Source organism: Drosophila rhopaloa, unplaced genomic scaffold, assembly GCF_018152115.1.
Source record: "Drosophila rhopaloa isolate 14029-0021.01 unplaced genomic scaffold, ASM1815211v1 contig_178, whole genome shotgun sequence".
Taxonomy (NCBI): Eukaryota; Metazoa; Arthropoda; class Insecta; order Diptera; family Drosophilidae; genus Drosophila; species Drosophila rhopaloa.
Genome location: NW_025335059.1, coordinates 7,448,778 through 7,470,053, shown reverse-complemented (window position 1 = coordinate 7,470,053; position 21,276 = coordinate 7,448,778). Strand labels below are relative to the sequence as shown.

At 46.5% G+C, this 21,276-nt stretch overlaps 2 protein-coding genes across 3 annotated transcripts; one reads left to right on the top strand and one right to left on the bottom strand.

Moving 5' to 3' along the window:
* Positions 1 to 317: 317 nt before the first annotated feature.
* LOC108045911 (myosin light chain alkali) lies at positions 318 to 2,762 on the bottom strand. 2 transcript variants are annotated; one of them, XM_017125399.2, is made up of 6 exons: positions 2,658 to 2,755; positions 2,488 to 2,515; positions 1,160 to 1,465; positions 1,012 to 1,098; positions 633 to 679; positions 318 to 520 (listed from the first exon to the last, which is right to left on the bottom strand). In XM_017125399.2, exons 1-5 carry the CDS (start codon positions 2,658 to 2,660, stop codon positions 636 to 638), a joined length of 468 nt encoding a protein of 155 aa, XP_016980888.2. In that variant the 5' UTR covers positions 2,661 to 2,755; the 3' UTR covers positions 318 to 520; positions 633 to 635. The 2 variants fall into 2 exon arrangements, with proteins under 2 accessions (XP_016980888.2, XP_016980889.2); XM_017125400.2 differs by lacking the exon at positions 633 to 679 and having other exon boundaries at positions 2,658 to 2,762.
* A 2,204-nt stretch (positions 2,763 to 4,966) lies between these two features.
* On the top strand, positions 4,967 to 21,239 carry LOC108045902 (protein unc-80 homolog). The gene is given in 31 exon segments (XM_017125384.2): positions 4,967 to 5,044; positions 5,740 to 5,994; positions 6,646 to 6,672; positions 6,975 to 6,995; positions 7,050 to 7,382; positions 7,438 to 7,737; positions 7,793 to 7,930; positions 7,991 to 8,304; positions 8,370 to 8,569; positions 8,632 to 8,813; positions 8,993 to 9,105; positions 9,300 to 9,317; positions 9,595 to 9,730; positions 9,965 to 10,400; positions 10,524 to 10,721; positions 11,120 to 11,405; positions 11,763 to 11,865; positions 11,928 to 12,557; positions 12,938 to 13,670; positions 14,029 to 14,087; positions 14,089 to 14,167; positions 14,230 to 14,528; positions 14,591 to 14,769; positions 14,822 to 15,395; positions 15,484 to 16,041; positions 16,106 to 16,409; positions 16,469 to 17,418; positions 17,540 to 19,003; positions 19,572 to 19,740; positions 19,804 to 20,459; positions 20,518 to 21,239. Coding segments are annotated over 30 exon segments (9,939 nt in total). The 5' UTR covers positions 4,967 to 5,044; positions 5,740 to 5,748; the 3' UTR covers positions 20,752 to 21,239.
* Positions 21,240 to 21,276: the final 37 nt, after the last annotated feature.

Genomic DNA, 21,276 nt, shown 5'->3' with positions numbered 1-21,276 from the left:
GACTTATTTCACTTTCGCACATTCACATGGTAAATTGAGAAGGTTCAAAGGCAACAAGTTACAGATTTTGTGACTTGGTTACTGCCTTTTTTGGCGCTTTCGGGTGTTGAATTTGCCTAAACATTATTTTATTTGCTATTTGGTTTATTTTCGTCTCATATAAAATAATCATTAACTATTGCTTTGCTTTTGGGTGAACCAACAAAAAAATGAATAACAAAATAATGGGCACAAAACTTTGATTTTTTTCAGTTTTTTTTGTCGTTATTTTATAATTTAAATTTTTTTATTTTTTAAAAAATAATATTATCTTGAAGTTCAATTTTGCAGTTGTAGTAGCAGAAGTAATTTTTAATTAAAATAATATACGAGAGAGAGATAGAGAGAGTTAGCGATGAATATAACATCTATGGAGAATGGTTGTCGCTAAAAGTTTGTTGGTGTTGTTGTAGTTGGTTTGTAGCTGTTGTTTTCAACTATTTTAGCTGATCTGGTCTTTCACACATTCTGGCGAGGAATGCTGTGGAATAGAGGTTGAAAAAGGGCAATATTAGTAAAAGGCCTTCCGAAATAAATGGACAAGTAGACATCCAGACATCGGGGCGGAGGGCCTGGGCTCAATCCCTACTTACTGTTTAGTCGAAGACGACTGGATCGCTCATCAGGCGCTGGACGAACTCTGTTTTTTTTGTTTGGATCGACGACAAACGGCGGGAAAACAAGACGCAATCACCGTGCAGAGACCATTCGATTGACATTCGGGAGTTGGTTTTTTTTTCGAGTGTAATGGTTGAGGATTTCGAGACGCAAACATGGATACGCATACATAGATATTTTTTTGGGGTTTTTGTCAGGTCGTGATGATGGTACAAAGTGCACAGTGCAGAGTGGTTGGGATTTTTGGTTGGTGCGCAGACAAAGAGTGACATGTGGAAAAGACAAACGGCGTTTACAAATCGTATATGCACAATAAACAGAGGGACCTGGGTCGCTCGAGGGACGAATACTTACGAGAGTAGGGGATAAATCCTTCTTCGTCCTCGGGGTCCATGCAGTCGGCGAACAGAGTCTCCACCTGCTCGTCATCCAGGCTCTCACCTTTTGGAGGAAAAGTGCCGATTAAGTGGGAGTTTCTTAAGGTAGTTGGCCAAAAACTAACCAAGCGCCAGCAGGGCGTGCTGCAGCTCAGCCAGCATCATGGTGCCGTTCTCCTCCTTGTCGTAGAGCTTCAAGCACTCGATGAAGTCCTCGTAGCAGCCCTGCTCCTTCTCCTTCTTAACCTGTGAGTAGATGGGCAGGAACTCATCCATCTTGATCTTCTTCTCGTTGCGCTTCTTGGTGCCGCCCATCTTCTCGATCAGCGCCAAGGTGGGGTTCAAGTTCAGGGCGCGGAGGGCATCACCTAGGTCGACGGCATCGATGCCCTCGCCGGCGGAGCCCATGACTTCGAAAACGAATTCGACATCTGTGCGAAAGGAACTCGGTTAGCATTGTACATACATATATCCTTCTAACCGAACGTAAATCGCATCAAATTATTGTTTATTTTATTTCAATTTATTTATTTATTGTTGCATTAGCATCAGTTGGGTAAAAAATACTTTAGATTGGGGGGGTGGGTGCTTGGGTGGCACCCTGCTTTTTGAAAATGGGGTCGATGAGGTAACCCTGAAATTTCTGGTACGCACATTTTTGGTCATCATGAAAATCTTGACATGGCTGGGCATTAGTTACTGGCCGCGTTTGTGTGTATGCGTGAGTGGGGATCGGGATCTGGGAGCATTGCCAACCCGAAGAACACACTACGTATACGTAATCCGACACCCGAACCGAACGCCTTCGCCCTCGTCTACGCCATATGCACAGTATATAAACATATATATATATATACACACACAGCCGCGTAGTTTTCTCCTCTCTTTCTGTGCGTTTGATCGAAAATAAATCTCAAGAAATAACTTGGCCAAAATTAGATCTCTAAACGACCAGCATTTCGGTTCGTAGACGAATGCGCGAGTTCGGATTCCCGACATATACACACGATTTTCATTGTTTTCCGCGGGTTTTCTATAACTTTGCACTAGATCATCTACCGGAATTGTGTTTTGCAACCTTTTCCCGTTCTCGTTCTTGTTTCTGGTTCATCGTTCATCTGTCGGTCGATGAAAATAGCTCAGCGATGCATATAGACATTCCTTAATGAAAATTTTCCGCATAATGTTATATATAGGCACGCGTATATGTATGCGATATATTCCAAGTGATTACGAAATATGTTCACCGACTTTTTTGTGTACTTTTTGTTGTGTATCTCACACGCGCACATTATGTAATCAACTTTTCTATAGGCATTTTTATTGGTTTTTTTTAGTCCTTTGGCTAAGTAACTCAGGTGTATTCTTTGATTTATTATACATTTATTGGTTTAACTTTGATGGATTTCGTTTGAGGTTAAAGATAATCCTTTTTGTGCGGTGTTCAACTTACTTTCAACTTCACGCTTTGGAACATCAGCCTGTCAACGAAATCGAAAAGGATTGAAGAACATTGCATTAATTCGTGTGTGGAAAATCTTGGTTTTTCAGCTGATGCATATAGATATCACTGGATATTCGAGGAAGATGGGCGAGAAGATTCCTTGGCCGATATTCACTCACCATTTTGTCTGTTAGATGCGAAAATCAACTGTATCGCGGATGAGCTCGGTCTCGACTGAACGTTATTCGTCAGCGGCAGCACGGCAAGGTAATTCTGAGGTGAAAGCCAACCAGCCGATCGCCGAAGCACACAGATACAGATACAGAGTCCCATACAGATGCGAATACAGATTCAAATACGAATGGATGACGAAACGCTCGCTCTTCTCCTTCGCAAGGCTATACACACACTAGAACATATAGCCCATGTACGATGCCAAGAATTTACTTTCATCTTGGGAACTTTTTAGATTTTCGAATGCCACACTACTCTCTCTTGGGATCCCATCGTCCACCAGATATTTGGGCTCTCCTTTGGAGCCAGTGCCATTTGTTGTGCTCTCTAAGCGGGCTATTTATAACATTTTGTTTTTTTCGGTTATTCTGTGAATTTGTGTTTTATTTTTTCTTGAAGGCAAAATAATAATCGCTTGTGGCATTCCCAGCCGGATAGTGTTGAATATCATTCGATGTTACAGATGATTTTGCAGATAATATTTTCTGGGCATCATAGTTTTGGGGGACGGACGGGGCTTTATTGTTTAACGCTGCGCAATAGATTAGTGATTCCATGGGTTTTAGGGGGTGGTTTACGGGGGATATCGAGATGCTATGTACTATGTATTTTGGCAGATATATATGTATATATTTATACACTCATCGACCCTGATCGTCTTTTTGGCAAGCCCCGCGGTGCGTACGAGTATTTTTCGAACGTATTCCTCAGGTCTTGCGTCTTATCACTCGAAATGTTTTGTCAGCCGGTCGTTGGTGGGGGTGTTAAATGCCCGATTTCTTGTTTGTCGGGCGAAAAAACACCTGAAAGCCTTTTAAATATTTATACATACGTAGATGTTCCAAAAGTTCTATTCCTCGTTCGCATCTCATCTACATAGAAGGCGCATTACTGGCCCCTCAGGCGCCTTTTTGTGTGCCGTCTCTACAACATTTTAATGCGTGCTATTTATAAAAACTATGACACAGATACACGAAGCGTATTCAGAGCAAAAATGTACAGCAACAAATAGTCATTCGAATTGTTTGCGTAGGTATAGCTACATAAAACAAGCCACATAACGCTTAATCAAGCCTAAAGGGTAAAAAGAGGTGCTTAAAAGGCGGCAAATCTGGCAAGGAAATGGCAATTAAGCAATCAATTGCCTGGCTGCCACACACACAGGCCATTGGCATCACGTCCATGTCCATGTCCTTGTCCTTGACACTCTATGTAAATGTTCGTGCCCATCAGACAGGCCCTTCTTTGACCCAGTTCTTTGAGCCCAGCTGTGTTGCCAACTTCCGGCTGGTGCTCATCGGAAGACCCATTCTCTTGACTGCATTCCTTCCTCTCTGTCAATAGAGCCTTCGGTTCGGCTTTTGGCCGCGCAGCCTCCCTGGCTTTGTTATTGTTTACTCCGAGGGGCCACCTGTTGTCAAGGGGGTAATTGGTGGAAGGATATTTAGGCCGATTTGGCACTTAATTGAACAGCTGTTATCAGCAGCCGATTGCTGCAGTGAATCTGCGCAGATTAAAGTGCGCAAGTCATTGATAAATCGCTCGATTTGTTTAATCATACTTATATAAACATTTCACTTGTTGTTTAGGCCAAATTTGTAAGATTTATCTTTAAATTTCTATGTCTTACACAATATTCCGATAACATTCGCAAAAAGTAAAAGGGACATAAAAATGAGGAAATTTTACCAAAACTATATTTTTTTAATTTTTTTGTTTTTTGTTTTATACTTTTATACAATCCAAACAAAGTGTGTTTACAGAAGAAACAAATTAATTACTAACATAGAAATTGCTTTAATTCCCACTTAAGACCAACAGGACAGTGACTTATGTAAGACCATAAATTATTAAATACAACATCATTTATTTGCCGACGCACCCTCGAGACCGGCAGACAAAGGAATTTAATGGCTACCCCACAGCGTATACGCAATATCCACCCTCTGGCATTTGTTATCATTGATAAGTGTGCTTGAGAAACAGGGTGTCCCGACCTAAGAGCGTACTATTTCATTCGATAATAAGTGAAAGGACACCCACTATGTGGAGAGCAGCCCTTTTGCCCGGCCAGTGCGTATACTTAATACGGAGTGCGGGTGCTTATGTCTGCTCTCTGTGTTTGTGTGCTCCGCCAACAAAATATCCTGTATACGCACTGCTGGCCTGCTGCTGTCGGCATTGGAAACGATGGCGAATTGGGAGACGAGGGCGGCAGCGAGGATAACAACGACAGGGAGCTCAGAGCTCGTCAGTTAACGACGCTTGTCTCAGTTGCATCCGAACGCTCCAGCAGTAAACGTTATCCAAAACTGGCCACGCTCAAATCAAGGTAAGTCCTTGCAAAACCATCAAAACTGGGCTGCAGAAAAAAAATGTGAAACAATAAACATATTAAAATCAAACAAGAAGTGCTTCAGTGCCATCAAAAAAAAGGGTCTGCAATTAGCAAATGTCCGATAGCCCAGCCCAGTTAAGTAAAGTGAAGGAGCTCTGATGGCCAGAAACGATTTCCACTGGGTGCGGCACCAATCAAGCGAAATGTTGGCACAAATGGCTACGTTTGATTTGAGTGTGTGCTAAGTGCCAAACAATTGGCAGTGCGACGGCAATTAATTGGGGAAAAAAGCGAAATTTTCTACAATCCCAACTTTGGTTATATAAGTCTGTGAAAATTTTTGCCCCAAATTAGCATGTATACCAGAAACCCAGTTCTGTATCTATAACCCAGTCGCCTCGTTCTCGCCGCTGCTGCGGAGTCTGCGTTCTGCGCAGCGTCCCAGGACCGAAATCTCTGTTTTGTTTTTGGGCGGGGGAGTGGAGCAACATGGATGTGGCACTGACCTAGTCGACGGTCGACAGTCGGAAATCAACAGGAGCAAAGGAAGGCAGAGCGACGAGCCTGCGCACGCAAACACCTGTTGCACATATTTGTGTATGCTAATGGCTCCCTTTATTTTCATGAATGACTCGACCAACGACAGCTGTTGCACGCCATTTGATTTGTGTCCTTGCCATTCATTCCAGCTGGCCACCATGGTGACCCAAGCCGCGGCAACGGGGACAGCAACTACAGCCACAACCAACACCACCAATAATAACAATCTGCAGACGAACAACAACAGCCATGCGGGGAATAACAACAACGATGACTTTGACTTTGACCAGGATAGCGGGCTGCAGGACCTCGGATTACCGGTGTCCGTGCAAACATTCCTGTGGCGCCAAATAGCACCCTTCATCCGGCCCAAGTTGGGCAAACTGCACGAGTCTACCTGTCTGGTGAGTTTGGCCATGGGGCTTGCCAACAAAGATTAAGTACAAATCGGGTTTGCCAAATATACTACGATGGCCGAAATCAAGGAAACATTTCCCCCAAAAAAAAATGGGTGCTGTATATTCGCTATGCGTGTTTGTTGTAAGGATGGACTGTGTAACGTACCAAAACCCAAACCATTGGCATTCAGATTGGCACAATCAATTCGACAGCTGTTTAAGAAACAAAACAAAAAATTGTGTTCAATGTCTTCTACTTTTTATTTATCTCAGCTGAATTCATGGAAAATTGGAAGCCAAAACCCAAAATTGACTTTGATGTTTGATGTTTTTATACTTTCCTGCATTCGATTTATTTTCTTATAACAAATACTAACACGGCCACCTTCCACAAACTGAACAACAGACCTGTCTTTCATATATATACCAAGCCCAGGAAAAGCTTTTTTACAAGTATAATAATATTTAATTGCGAACCCAGAAAAGTATGCTCTACTTTTTACAGCCCTTAACTTAGGCTTAAAAACTTTTCCTTGGCTTGTGGATAAAACATTCAGTATGCTTTTAACACAAACCAACTAAAACCAACATAACAATAACAAACTGTACAAATTAACATTGTAAAATCTTTCGCAATTTGTCTGAATCTGAATGTAGTTTTGTCAACATGCACCGGGACACCATGTAAGTTATAAATGTTTGTAGCAGCCATAACCCCTTTTTCTAACCGCTAGAGTTTTTGTCTCAATGTAAAAGCAGTAGTACATTTTCTAAATTGAAAATATGTTTTGTACATTGAGGCTATAAACTTTATTAAATTCCCTTTTATATTGTAGATGTTAAATGTTTTATGTGCCTATGTTTAAGATTTGTTTTTGTCTTAAGATCCCATTTTTTTGCTGTAACGTTGGTAGCTTTAACCCATGTGTTCCGAAACTACCTTGTTATAATTGTGCCTTTATTTTCGCCCACTTTTCGATGCTCAGGAGTCGAAGGAAGCCTGCAAGGTAAGTACAACTTTATATTAATGAGATTAGATATATATTAATTATTTTTTATAGTCTTTTGAGAAGGTACTTGTGCAGAACATCCAGTTTGGACTTTCACCTCCTCTTACTAAGGGTTTGGGGGTCATTCCACGATGGCGCCTCCTCCAAGGAGCTCTGCCACATGTTATGCACGCCTGTGCTGCTCTACTTTACAATCGTGTCAAGGACATGCAGGCCATAGGACCTGTGGAAACAAAGCTACTCTATACCATGCAGTGGATCCTTCTCTACGCCGCCGAGGAATGTGCCGATGATGAGGGCGGAGAGGATCTGGGATTGGGTGATGCAGCGGAGCCCAGGTCCAAGTCCATAGATCAGTACTTGTTTTCTGTGCCCACTATTACGGTGAGTTATTCGACATTCTAAATTCGAATACATTACTTATCAAAATCTCTTTCAGCTCTTTGTGTACCTCTTTGCACCAATTATACACCACTTGAAGGAATCGGATTTCCAGAACTTCCGTTTGGAGAATGGCATAAAACTCTGGCAGGGAATGTGGGATAACCGAGCACCCGGTGCTCCATGTTTTACGGCCCCCGTAAAACCCAAAGCCCGCAACCTTCTGTGTGCTCCCACTCCTAAAGGATCCACAGATGTTTTTCCTGCTCGTAAGCACTCACTTAGTGCAGATGCCATGTCCCCAAAAGCAGATTCCCCACAGAGTGGTATCTCCGATTATGGAAGGCAGGATGAAGAGGTTCGTATTTGATTTAACCAAAGAGGTCGGTTTAATAACTTTTTTTTAAATCTAGGGCTCTTGGGTTTCTTCTCCCAAGGAATTCGCCTTTCCTGAAACCATTCCTGAGGAGGCCTCCAGCGTGGAAGACGAACGAGTAGTCATATTTAGACTGCCTTCGGCACCACAACTAATGGATAACTCATTCTTTACGGTGAGCTCTTAAGCTAGGTTTGTAAATGAACAGATTAATACTTTATATCTGATTGATCAGGCCGATGCTAGTCTGCTGCAGCAGCAGCAATCTCAGAGCCGCCGTGGAAGTCGCCAGTCGATGAACTCCCGGGATAAGGATAAAGTGCCCTCCACAAAGTTCGAGTTTGATCAGCAGGAACTAATGCGCGGTGCTTCGATGAAGGAGAAGCGAAGTGCATCCATTGAGAAGGAGACAGACTCTGATAAGTCAGAAAGTATCAAGGCAGATGTTTCGGCGGCTACTTTCTTGGACGTGGCTGTCCTCCGCTGTCTCTTCATCTCTCATTGGCAGGAGGAGGGCATCTTCTGGAGCCTGCAATATCTATATAATCGGTGAGTACTTTAATCAAAATGTCAATCTTTTAAATGACCTTCTTACATTCCATCCCCTTAAAAAGACTGAGTGACATTGGCGAGGAGGCGGCCATCACTTTGAATCAACCTCGCAAGCGCTCCAACTCCTTGCCCATTCCACAAATCGAGATATCACTGTACCAAGGACCCGGCAGCAATAGTCGCGATAGTCCGGGAAGCTCTGTGGTTAAGGATTACATTGAAATACCAGATCAATCGCCAACGGTGCCAACCTGTGTGGCAGGTGAGCTATCATTTTTATTACCCCCAAAACCTTTTCTGAGATATAGTTTTATCAATCCACAGAAGAACCTCAAAGCGCACCAAGTACTACAGAAAGACGTGGCAGCGAAAAGAAGAAACGGGTTAAAATGGCCGATCTGCGGGCCTTCGTTGAGACTAAGATGTTCTCCAAGTCGGAGAAGAATTTGGAAAAAGTAGGCCTCGACACAAACTCAGCCAATGGCAAGACACCACTGCAACATGCAGTAAGCGGAGCAAAAACTTATGTTTACTGTTCTTAAGTGTTTCTGCCTGGCTCCCGCTTATAATCCCCATATAAATATTCCATTTTAAATGGTGTTTGTTTGGCTTGAGAGTTTAATGTTTTATATATATAGCATCACATAAATGTAAAGACATTAACTAAATGTTTTGCACTCTTTAGGAGTACCATCGCAGCCTGGACACGGGGGAGAAGAAACTATCCCGATCTGCCTCGATGATAAGCCGCGAGCCGGCCAGTAACTTGATCAAGGGCAAATCCATGCCCAGTCTCAGGTAAAAAAAAGTCCCCAGAATACCCACCAAAGAAATACGACTTAATCAGGCCTCTGACACCAGAACCAAAACACATACACTTCCAAACGATTCTTGAAATTGAACACTCTTCAGTGACTCATTCTTTGCTCTCGAGCTAATGCTATATATTCTATACCCTATGACTTGATCTATTTTCTCCTATGATCAACCAGCTGTCTGCTTGATAGCGGGTGAGTTTTAGTCTACCAAGCAACTAAATATTATTTCTATTTCGATCTCTAAGGACACTCTACGCTTTTTGTGCCCTAAGCCTAAGACAGTTGTCTTTCCTCCTTCCACCACCATGCCTGCTCTCCTTTTGGCACCTGTCCAAGCCTGTTTTTTTCTCACCACCCCCCAGCCTTCCCCCATATATACCCCTGATCCTTCAGCTTGCCGCACTCCGTTTTTTGACTAATGCCACACACGCTTTCTCGCACGTATCCTACAAAATACAAGATTTTACAGATACGTTGAGCCACCCAAGGCGCCAAGGCCATCGCAGGTCGCCTGTCCGCGCTCCACGGCGTTTTATCCTCGCAATCCCATCATCACGGTCACGGAACACACCCCCACACCTTCCCCGGATTATATGAAGCGACAGGTGAGCTATTATGCATACTATTATTAAGGGTGGGTAAAGAAAACACAATTATTTTGGTGCTTTTCGTAGGAAGCCGACGTCTTTTAAAAGACTATGTTTTAGGATAAGGGTTAAAATGGTGAAACCATTCTTCTTATTTTAAGTGTCTACATATATATTTACTTTGATATTAATAGTATAACAACAGTATATTGTATTTACACTCATTGCTAAAACCCAACTATTTTTCAGCAGGGTTCCATTGACTCCCAGCTGGATGCCTTGAGTAATGGTGGTAGCGTTGCCGGCATGGGTGGAAATGGAGGAGGTAATGGCAGCACAGGTATGGGCAGCACAACCACCCGTTACCGAGGTCAAATGCTGCGCTCCCACACGGACTCCCACATCGATTACACAGGAGTGGATGAGTCCGAGGCACCGGGATCCTCCTTTTATATAACACGCGATGGCGGCATTGACTACGAGATAATTTTACTGGCCATTAGTAATGTATTCAAGAGGGATCCGGCGCAAGTCTGCTCCCTGCGAGTTTTGGAAGCGGGTCTGAATATCTGTGAACTACTCATTGAAATGGGTGTTCTTAAGTTGGGCGAACACGCTCACGAGATATCAATGAGTATTACAAGACGAGCCCTACAGGTCCTGGGCTGTCCGCATGGATGTAATGATGGTGAGTTGAAAACTTAAAAAACTTAATTATCTTTTCTTTTTAAAGACTACTAAATTCAAAAATCATTCCTTCCCAATTATTAGAAATGATTTAGTTTATGTATATGTATCCACCATTTTTCAGGTGTTCGAGGTCCACCCGCCGACTTCCTGCGCAACCAGTGCCAGAAGATCATGTCCCGCATGCTGCGACAGGCGGGCCAAAGGACCAAGCGCTTCATGCAGGAGATGGTGAGGACGTCGCCGTTGCCGGAACTCATCGACTACTTCCATGCCTTCCTGGCCTTCTGCGTGGACCCCAGTTCCCTGCTGTCGCCCCTAAGTAAGTGTTGACCCATTCGATAGCCACCGCCAAACCGCAAATGCTGGGCTTGGATGCCAATACAATGTAGGCGCACCAAATCCCCACTTAATAATCGCTCCAACCAGACTCTTGAGTTCCATTGGCCATTTTGAGTTGGGCTTCCCTTTCGCCTTTTGATTTGCTCATCCGGCGCCAAACTCCCGCATCCCCCATGCTGTTTGTGGTACTCTTTTCCCATTTTGCATGCCGAGACTGTTGCTAATGCTTTTGAGTTGTCGTTGTCCCCTTCCGATTCTTTACTGTCACCACCAATACGTTGTATATATATATATGTATGTATGTATGAAATGATGCAATAGCTCATAAACGTCAGAGTGGATTTAAAAATGCTAACACCGATATTGGCGGCGTACCAGGTCAGGGCGGCTACTCGACCAATTTTAGCGGCGGCATGAGCGGCGGAGCCGAGGCCCAGGTGGTTGGAGCCGTCTTCAAGCCGCTGGTCAGCCGGTTTGTGGAGGCCAGCAAGGATCTGAAGGGTCCGGAGAACATAGCCCTCTACGGCGACATCCGGCAGCTGGTCACTTACGTAAAGGGAGCCCATGGCGGTCCCTTCCGCCTGGTGGCTCTCAGCGGCATTCTCGCTGTCACGCCGAGGCCACACAAGAAGGGACCTTCGGCCCAGACCACTCGAGTGATCAGGTGAGTAGCAAAGAGCTTACAAACAAAGTTTTTCTTAATAAATACTAGATATAACTCTAGAACTGTATATATAGCTAAAGGATAGGTCACAAGTCCTTGACAAAAATCATGTTTTACATGAAAGTTATATTGCAAAAGGAACGTGTGTGTTTTGAAATAATGTTCTATGTTAAAGTTATAATTAAATGTTCTTAAGAGACTTTAATTATTTTGAAAGTACAGAACAAAGTTTTTTTTTAACAAAATCTAGTTTGAAGGGAAATAATCAGCATTTTCTCCATTGCTTTTTAAATACGGTTCTCGTTTTTTTTAGAATACTAGATACACGTTGCTGACGAGTCTTTCCCCTTGTTTCAGACACATTCCACAGGCAAATGTGACACAGAGCCTACAGAACGACGACAACCGCTCCCAGCGCCGCCTGCTGCTGAAGAAGCGCAGCACCTCGTCCGCCTGCGCCGTGGTGAGCCGCATCCTTTAGTCTTATCCTGAGTCTGATCCCCGCCCTATTCCTACTTACAGAGTCTGCTGGAGACGGAGGCGTGCGAGGAGCACTACAAGACCAGCCAGTCGCCGCTGAGCAACTTCCGGCGACGGACCACCGGGGTGCGTCCCACGCTGACCCCGCGCCACAGCGAAAGAGCCCTGCTTTCCGACTCCACGTCCAGCTCGGAACGCAATTCGCTGGGACGGCTCAGCGGCTTGGTGCGCTGGTTCCGCGGCACGCCCAAGGAGGCCTCGTCCATTGACCTGGAGATCGGGTCGCTCAACCCGGAGATCTCCTCCACGTTCATGCGGCACGCCTCGCTGAAGATCCAGCGCGGCCGCTCGAGCGATGGCCCGTCGATTGGGCGGTCCATTCAGCGCGCCAAGCGACGCGTCGAGCGGCGGCTGAACCGTTTCGGCGGCATTGTGAAGGGCAAGAAGAAGGTGGGCGGCATCGAGGAGACGGCGGACTTTAGCCGCCGCAGCTCCTCCGACATGTGCGACGGGCACGGTCCGCGGGAGTCGGAGGTGGTGATCCTCAAGGAGCGCAAGTTGGTGCCCACCGAACCGGTTCGCGTGGGCATGCTGCGGCTCTCCTTCCTTTTGGAGACCTGTGCCCCCGGCTCCTTTCCCGATCCCCAGCTGGTGGCAGCCGTCCTCGACCTGGTCAGTATATGCCTTTCTATTTCGTAGGATGGAAACATAGAGTCAACTAGCAGGCAATAAAACCCTTTTCCCTTTTGATGAATGGTTAAACAGATTCACCAATCTTACCATTTAAAAACAATGTTTCATGACATGTTTAAAAACAAAGTCAATGTCTTATCAAATAGTAAAGTTGTGATAAATTTGTTTGCCCAAAATTTTTAGATAATATTCAAATTGGGTTTTTTAGAACTATTACTGAGTAAAAAATTTGATGAAAATCGATGAATTAAACTTTATCTAACAAATTTCACAAAACATAATGGAATTATGCTACCGATTTTAAAGTATATTGTTTCATTAATTTCCTCGCTTAATAAACCTTACTCTTTTTCCGACAGCCCCAAGCTCCTCTTGTGGCTCGAGCCACCTTCCTGTTGGAGTGCGCCCACTTTGTCCATTTGTGCAACAAGGGGCAATGGCCAGCCTGGATGAAGCAGAACGTGGGCAGCTACCGGGCATCCGGGGCCAACATCAATCTCAACCAGATGAAACAGCAGGTGAGCCAAACGAGCGCCAGAAGGACGCACATCCTGCAACGAGCCGCCGGAAAGATGTTCCACCAGTGGGCGGAGATGGTGGGTGCCAGACTCGAGGAGATCCTGTTCACCGAGCGGTTGCAGTACGAGGCGGTCAACGCCAGTCTCACAGATCCCGAAAAGCAACGCGAGCTACTGCAGCAGGATGAGGAGGAGGACTTCCTGGACGAAACCTCGGTGAATCCGCATGGCAACGATTGTCCGCACTCCTTGAAGCTGATCGCCTGTGTGCTGCTTTTCGAGATCACCGCCTTCCTGCGGGATACCTACCTAATGCTGCCCAAGACATCCAAACTGATCCATCGCGACAAGCCGGCGCCCTGGGAGAAGGTGTACCGCGAGGCCAACAGGCGCTGGTCCATGGCCCTCAGCTCCATGGGTCACTCGCAGACCTCCGCCCAGAGCCTGCAGTCGATAGCAGCTGGAAACGATGGTGCCGGCCAGTCGGAGAGGAAGATATCCTTCGTGCTACATGAACCGGATAACGAGTCGGAAAACAGTAGCAACACAACGCTTACCAAGGAGGGCGAAGAAGGTGACTTTGAAAACTCTTAATCTAATATACAAGTATATCCAAAATGAAAACTATAAATTTATATATATCTCTTAAAAATATAATTTTGGTCTTTTGATATTATAAACAATTCAAACCATTCAATTTAACTGAATTCTTGAATATGCTAAAGAAGATAAGATAAAGAATTGAATATAACAATCTTAAAATTAACTTTTTATTATAAAAGTCTTGTGATATTTGAAATACCAAAGAAGTAAACTCAACAGCTTTGTATGATAGACTAGATTAAGGGTTACTTATAACAATTTTAAATAAGAATTGGAAAAATAAGGAACGTATTTATCTTTATTTAATGTACTTTTTTCCTTATACCTAGCTCGTCGACCCACTGCATCGGCTGTCCGTCCATTTTTACTAAGACGTGGCACAGCCACTAACAACGGGAGGCTCCTTTAAGCGTCGCTCTCTGAAGCTTCGTCGTAATACGAAGGACAGCAAAGACATTGAAACGGATTGTAAGTAATTTGAACTTTATATCTATCTAACAATTTATAATTGTGGCTTATCTGAATTACAGTCAACATGCAATCGCGTCGCAAGGTCTCCTCGCTCTCCGATCGCAGTGACACCTCGGAGCAGGGCATGATCAGTGGTGGTGAGGAGTCCCCAGGGATACTCAGCGATGATCAGCAGCCAGAGTCACCTACTGACTCCAACGAAAACGATGATACGGCCAAGAATATGCCTTGGCTAAAGGCTATTATTGATCTTATGACCAGTTACAACTACTATTGTACTCACAAAGGATATTGTCATCCGTTCTGCTATAAACGACACATGCGCTCCTGCACTCGTTTGGTTAAGGCCACAAGAAAGGTGATTTCATAACCAGATTATTACAGACTTCAACATAAAACCCACTTTTATTTATTGGCTAGGTCTATGGCGAGGAATTCGGCTTTACTTTCGATGCAGATCATCCCAATGTCGAACCCACAATAATCACGTCCAGTAAGCCCCACACTTCACGAGCCCGCTCTACTCGCAAAGTATCGGAGCAGAGTTCCACACAGACATCTCCTTCCAAGAGAAAAGATAGTTTGTCCCGCAAAGATCGGTAGGTCGTACCTATATTATGTATTTTTACAAAGCTAATATTATAACCACAGCATTAGTGATGATCCCGACCTGGAAATGGCGGAAAAATTGGCCAAGGCCTTTCGCCAGGAGAAGGAAAAGAAGATGCAGGAGGAACCGCCCATCCTGAAGTTCATCCGCATCCACATACGCAACTTGTTCCACTTTCCGCTGGCCACTTTGCTGAAGGGTGCCGTCGTGCTCACCGAGGAGATGGTCATCGAGGCTATGCCCGCCGCCTGGGAACTCCTGCTGGAGACGAACCACGATACGGCCACCTCAAGTGCCGCCGTATTTTTGATGGGTTCGGTGAAGTCCCAAAACTTCGCTTTTGACATCATGCAGAGGGCTTTGAAGCACAAGGATCCGGATATAAGGATCGGCGCCATTCAGCGATATCTAGTGCTGTGGAAGTGCCGCTTCCACGTCTGGCCGCGAATGGAGGAGAATGCCCATGACGTGACTTTCAAGGTGCCACCGGGTGGCATTGAATTCACACTTCCATCGCCCAAGATTGGCATTGAATGTCTGCCGGTGGTGGATCCACCCTGGATGCCAGTGCAGCAGACAAAGGACATGGACGTCACCCTGAACCAAGATAGACATGTGAGTGAGAAGGCTGCCGAGACACTGGGTTATGTACTGGTCGGGAGGAGACCTTGGTTGAGCTCTAACTGTATTACTTATTTTCCAGCGATCCTTGGTCACCGCTACCAAGAGCCGTAAGATGCAGCAGACGGAGGCCATCCGGAATGCCCTGCGTCAGCAGAGAGACAAACAGCGGGCGGAGCGTCACAGCTTCCTTATCACCATGATACCCATAAGCCAACAGGCCTCCCATGAGCCCGGAATGGAGAAGCTGGAGGACCACGAGATCGAAGAGGATCTCGATGGCACCCGCATGTCCTCTCACCTGCACCATGCCCACTCCCTTTTTCCCTCTGTTCTGTGCTCCTCCGTGATGCAGATCGTAGGATGTTTGGACGATGCCGCAATCGGATCTGATGGCAACGCGGTGTACGAGATTGCCTACCAGGTCATCTGGGTTTGTTTGGTGGAGGAGTCTGCCCTGTTTCTGCGGTACGTGTTTGAACGACTAACTCGCGATCGTCAGGATCAGATGTTCAAGCTCTTACGACACCTCATCCGATTTGTGCCACGTCTGCCGCAACAAGCGGCTTTTGCCCTTTACAATTCGATTATTGGATACATCATGTTCTATGTGAGATCATCCAACGAACTAAAGCAAGAGGTATGGTGTTACCCATTTGGTAAATACAAATGTCGTAATTAATAAACCCTTACATTTTTCCCAGCTGGTGGGCTCAGCCTTATCAGTGCTTTGGATGGTGGTGCACTCGGTGCATGGAATTATGTTCAAGGATCTTAAGCAGATTCTGCGAAAGGAACAATGCGATGCATCCATCCTGCTTACCGCAAATGTGCCCGCAGCCAAGAAGATTGTAGTACATGGTCCAGCCGATGACGACTACAACATACCGTCACAATTTCCAGTCCAGGAGGATACTCTCTTCTGCCAGCTACTCAAGGAGGCTTTAGACTACTATCCCATTGATGAGAAGAACACCAGTCACTACTGCCTGGTGGATTACAAGAGCAGTAATTATGATATTGTTAGCTATCTTTTGATTTTTAATTAAACTCATTGTGTTTTCCAGGCAAAATCCTGAATCCCAATTGGTATATCCGCGATCTGTACTTCTTTAAGAGGTCTCAATACCCGGAGGTTAGGCTCATGCTAATGCGTCCGGAGGAGTCCTTCCTGGCCCTCCAGAAACAAGAGCTTACCAAGAAGTTTGTCGAGATTGGCAAAGTGCATTTGACTTGGGCTATTCTCAAGAACGTGGACATGGTTGTGCAGCGAGTGGTGTTCCTGCACGAGGAGCTGATGAAGCTGCCCTCCTTCCCGCGCAAGGCACTCGAGGTGGATCTGGATCTGCACCATGGTGGCGAGTACGGAAAGGTGCTGCTCGGGTTGGACGTCCTGCACAAGTTCATGTGGGTGCGACTGATCGCCCGCATGTTCGAGGCCATGGCTGGTAATTTTGCCTACTCGGCGGACATCCAACTCTTTCTGAACGTCCTTTCCGGCGCCTCCATTCTGCACGCCGAAGATTCGTGCATCATGCGCTATGTGATGGCCACCTTCATCAACGCCGCCTTCAACTTTAAAAACATCTTTTCCACGAACGGTTATTTTATGATAATGCCCACTTTGTTGCAAGTTTATTCCCTGCATCAGACCAACAAGCTGATCACCACAACAATTGAGTATGCGGTCAAGCAGTTCTATCTGCTAAACAGGAAACCATTTATCCTGCAAATGTTTGGATCCGTCTCCGCCATTCTCGACACTGATGAAGATGGCACTTATGGTGAGGCCCACAAAGTGCAGTCGAGCTGTCTGTTCAACTTGCTCCTTAGTCTGGAGGACCCCTCCCCGGATCCTCTAAACATTGCGGAACTGGTCAAGGAGCCTAAACCACTAAAGGCCATCGACTTTTGTTACCATGACGAAAACGACGACGTCACTGTACTGGACTGCATTACTCTCTGTGTAATGGTGGTCTCCTACTCCGCGGAGAGCACACGAGGATACCAAATGCTAGTGAGTCCTAAGTATCTTAGTCCCGCCAGATTAAGTTATGCAGAAAAATAGATTTTTTTAAATATAAATTATTTTCATTGGGACTTAGTTAAAAATCATACTAACCCGTCTTTTCTTTCAGATAATTTTAGAGGCCATTCTGCCCTGCTATTTGCAGCAGATACAATCGCCCAGCTATATTCCGCTACAGGGAAAGTCGGAGCGCGATATAATCCTTCAGCTGGCAGTGGCCATTCGCACCATGGTGCACAACTGCGAAGGTCTGGCCAAGAGCTATAATGGACCCTATCGGAATAGTCCGGAGCACAAGGGCTCCTCGCAACGCAACTGCAGTCGGGGACCACCATGTTCGCCGGGTCTGGACTTTGAAGAGGAGACGCATCCCAAGTATTTGACTGATGCCCGTACCAAGAATATGATGGACTCGGCAGAGGACTCGGAAATGATACGCACCGAGTACAGGCGACCCCGCGACGTTTTACTCTCCGTGGTGGCTGATTTCCTCACCAAATCCACGGCTCGATTGGCGGAGCTGGCCAAAAAGATGCCTAGCGATACGAAACCCACCGAGGTCCTGGACGCTAAGTGCCACATCCGGCTGGCGGACATTGCACACTCTCTGCTAAAGGTGTCGCCCTATGACCCGGAATCCATGGCCTGCCGGGGTCTGCAACGCTACATGCAGGCGGTTCTACCACGGGCGGAATGGTCCAACGATACTCTGCGCAATGCGCTGGTCACCATTCTACGGCGCATCGACAAGGTGTTCCTCAAGATCTCAAAGAAACCATCGATTAGGAGGAATACGGACTGGGAGGCGGCCGCCGGACTGCTGAAGGGTATCCACGAGACGATCATACGGCACTCGTACGTGCTGCACTGGCAGCAAATGAAAACGCTCATAAGCACAGTGCAGAATCTGATCGTCAACGAACCCGGATCCGGCATCCCCGAGGGCGTCTCCAGCGCAGGAGCAGCGCTCATGTCTCAGAATCCGCCGGCCTTTTTCTGCTCGGCCGTGGTGCGTTTGGTGGCCCTGCAGGTGGTCAGCCCCGTGGACTGTTTCTCCCTGGTCCAGATTTGCGGCGGGAGCGCCGAGTTTGCCACGCAGGAAAAGGCCGAGGGCTTTCTAATGCATCTGATAATGCCACTGTGTCTGAAGGTTTGCTCGGGCCGAGGCGTTTCCGACGTGGGCGAATTGAAGATGACGGACGTGTCCTTCCTGCTGACTGCCGTGTTGAACGCGATGAGTCCGCCGGCGGGTCGAACCGGCCAGGCCGTTTCCCAGATCAACCGGGTAACCGGCGACCTTCGCGCCGGCTCACTCACCTTCACCGGCAGTCGGGATGCCAAGCGCCCAGCCCGCATCTCCGGCTCCCTCTACCAGGCTGCCTTCCTCGCCCTGCGCATCGTGTGCATCTGCTTCGAGAGCCGGCTCTCCAACGAATGGCCGCGCATTGTCCGGGTCATGAGGGATCTCGGAAGGCGCAACGAGGCGGCACCGGACCTCTGGAGCTTCATGGAGTTCGTCGTCACCCACCGAACGCCCCTCTACATTGTCCTTCTACCCTTCATTCTGCACAAGGTATGAAATGAGGGTTTCTTTACTGACTTGTGCTTTGAAATATTATAAACTAAACATTCACTTCAACTTCGAGCAAACGAGTTGGTAACCCCAGCTTAAGAGTTTCTTGTTGGTATAATATCATTTTTGGTGACCCCAAACAATTTACCCTTCTTTGCAGAAAAGTCATGTATGCGCGATGAACACTGTGTTACGTTTTGATTATAATCAATTATACTCCATGTGCTATGGGCGGATTAAAGTGGTGCTGCAATTTATATAATTGTTGCATTTGCCAATACAGTATTCTTATTAATTTGCGTCTAAGGTCCTCCAAGTAAATGCAAAGATTGGTAGCGGAATGCAAATATATGCATTAGTTGGTGGATAAACCTGGTTGTATTTTGAAAATATCCATGGGCCTACCTATGTTTTCTTTAAAGTAAATCCCAACCATGCACTATTATGCTTCAAGCCTCAACCCAAACAAGTTTTGTTATTCCCTTTCATTACTTATTCATATAACCTTGGCTCAAACCCACTAACACTTTTACAAGATAGAAAAGCACTAACGATTTGAGTCTTCTAGATCTCGCAGCCACCAATTGGGGATCACGAGAGGCACATGCAGTTCATCATACGGGAGCGACTGCGTGGAACTCCGCCACAGGGCGGGATCAAGTCCAAGGGAGCTCTGCTGTTGGAACTGGCCCGGGAGCTGCGGGACCTGCGCGACGAGCTGGAGGAGAAGCGATACGGTAAGGGGACCGGGACGGACTCAATCCGAAACTCCGCTCCACACACACCCACTCATTTTTCAGTCTCCACAGATCGCGAGAGTTCCGAGCAGAAGAAGAGCGACACTCCGGCGGCAACTAGTGCGGCAGAAGCCCACAAGTCGCAGCAAAGACCTTCACTCATATCTATCTTCACAGGAACCACCACCGGCCAGGCCACGCACTCCCACGTCTCCGCCGTGCCGATCGACTCGCGCAGCGGATCCGGGGGAATCTGCACGCCCAGCGACACGCTGTCGCAGCAGACGCTGCACCCGCCGCGGGAGTCGCTGTCCAGCAGCTCCACGGGCCGGGATCCGCACACGACGACCAGCGAGAGCCAGAGCGGCGAGGCGGACGCAGGATCGGCGCCCACTCTGGTGGGGCCCACGCCGAGCGGATCGGGACATGGATCGGGCGGTGCCGGTACCGCCTCCGCCGTGCCCTCGCATCTCTCGCATTCGCAGTCGTTGCAGCAGGCTCCCTTCAAGGCCCAGCCGCCCAAGTTGCGCTTCGTCTCGTCCGTGGAGTTCCGGCACTCCTCCGGTGAGACCTCGACCACGCCGCTCTCGCCGGAGAGTCCTGCGGAGGACAGTTCCGGGGATCATACCCGCTCCAGGCTGCAGCGGTCCAAGGCGGCCAGTCGGAAGACCTTCAGGCTGAAGCGTAGTCGTCTCACGCCCATGGAACCACCCAGCATTGTAAGTGGATGGGTGATATCCCCACCTTTTCAACTGCATATCTGGATATTTTCCATAGGTAACCTCCCAGGAGGAGCAACCCCAGCAGGCGCAGGCCAAGACCCTTGGGGAGATATCCTGGGACTCTGTTTCACAGACATCCTCGACTTCCGGTTATCGGGACAACAATAGCCTGCAGACGGGCCTGCTGTCACCAGATGGATCTTTGGGTGGATTGACCCTGGGTCGGTCACCCTCGCAGCACTCGCTTTTAATGGTCTTCGAAGGACAGGACGAGGACACGCTCATTTAACAATCACAGAACGGCGACCGGGCCTACGAACTTTAGAACCCAATGGTTCCACTAATTAACAGGAATTGGGAGTAGTCATGTGTGCAAAACATAGTTGTTGGGTGTTAAGTTTTATAGACGAATCGTTGTTTTCCAGTGTGTGCCCTTTTTGTATTCGATAGATAAAGTTAGACACTAATAAATGTACTTGGTAGCCGTTCTAATTGATACACTTGTTGTCTAAGAGACTTGTTGTTTAAGAGACTTTCTTGTGGTAAAAAAGTAAAAATGATTACAGTTTAAGATATAAATTTCTTCTTATTTAAATGCAGATTAATTATCTTTCTGCTTTTGCTTATGAAAGACCAATACAAAATTAAGGTCGTACTCTACCCTGCTTATTTTATGCGCTTTTGTTAATTTATGACATACCGAAAATCTTCAAAGTTTATTACGCAAACGTACTGTTTTACTTTGACCACGGAATTATTTATTAACATTTTTACGGAAAATTTAAAACTATTTGTTATTGTTCCAATACATTTA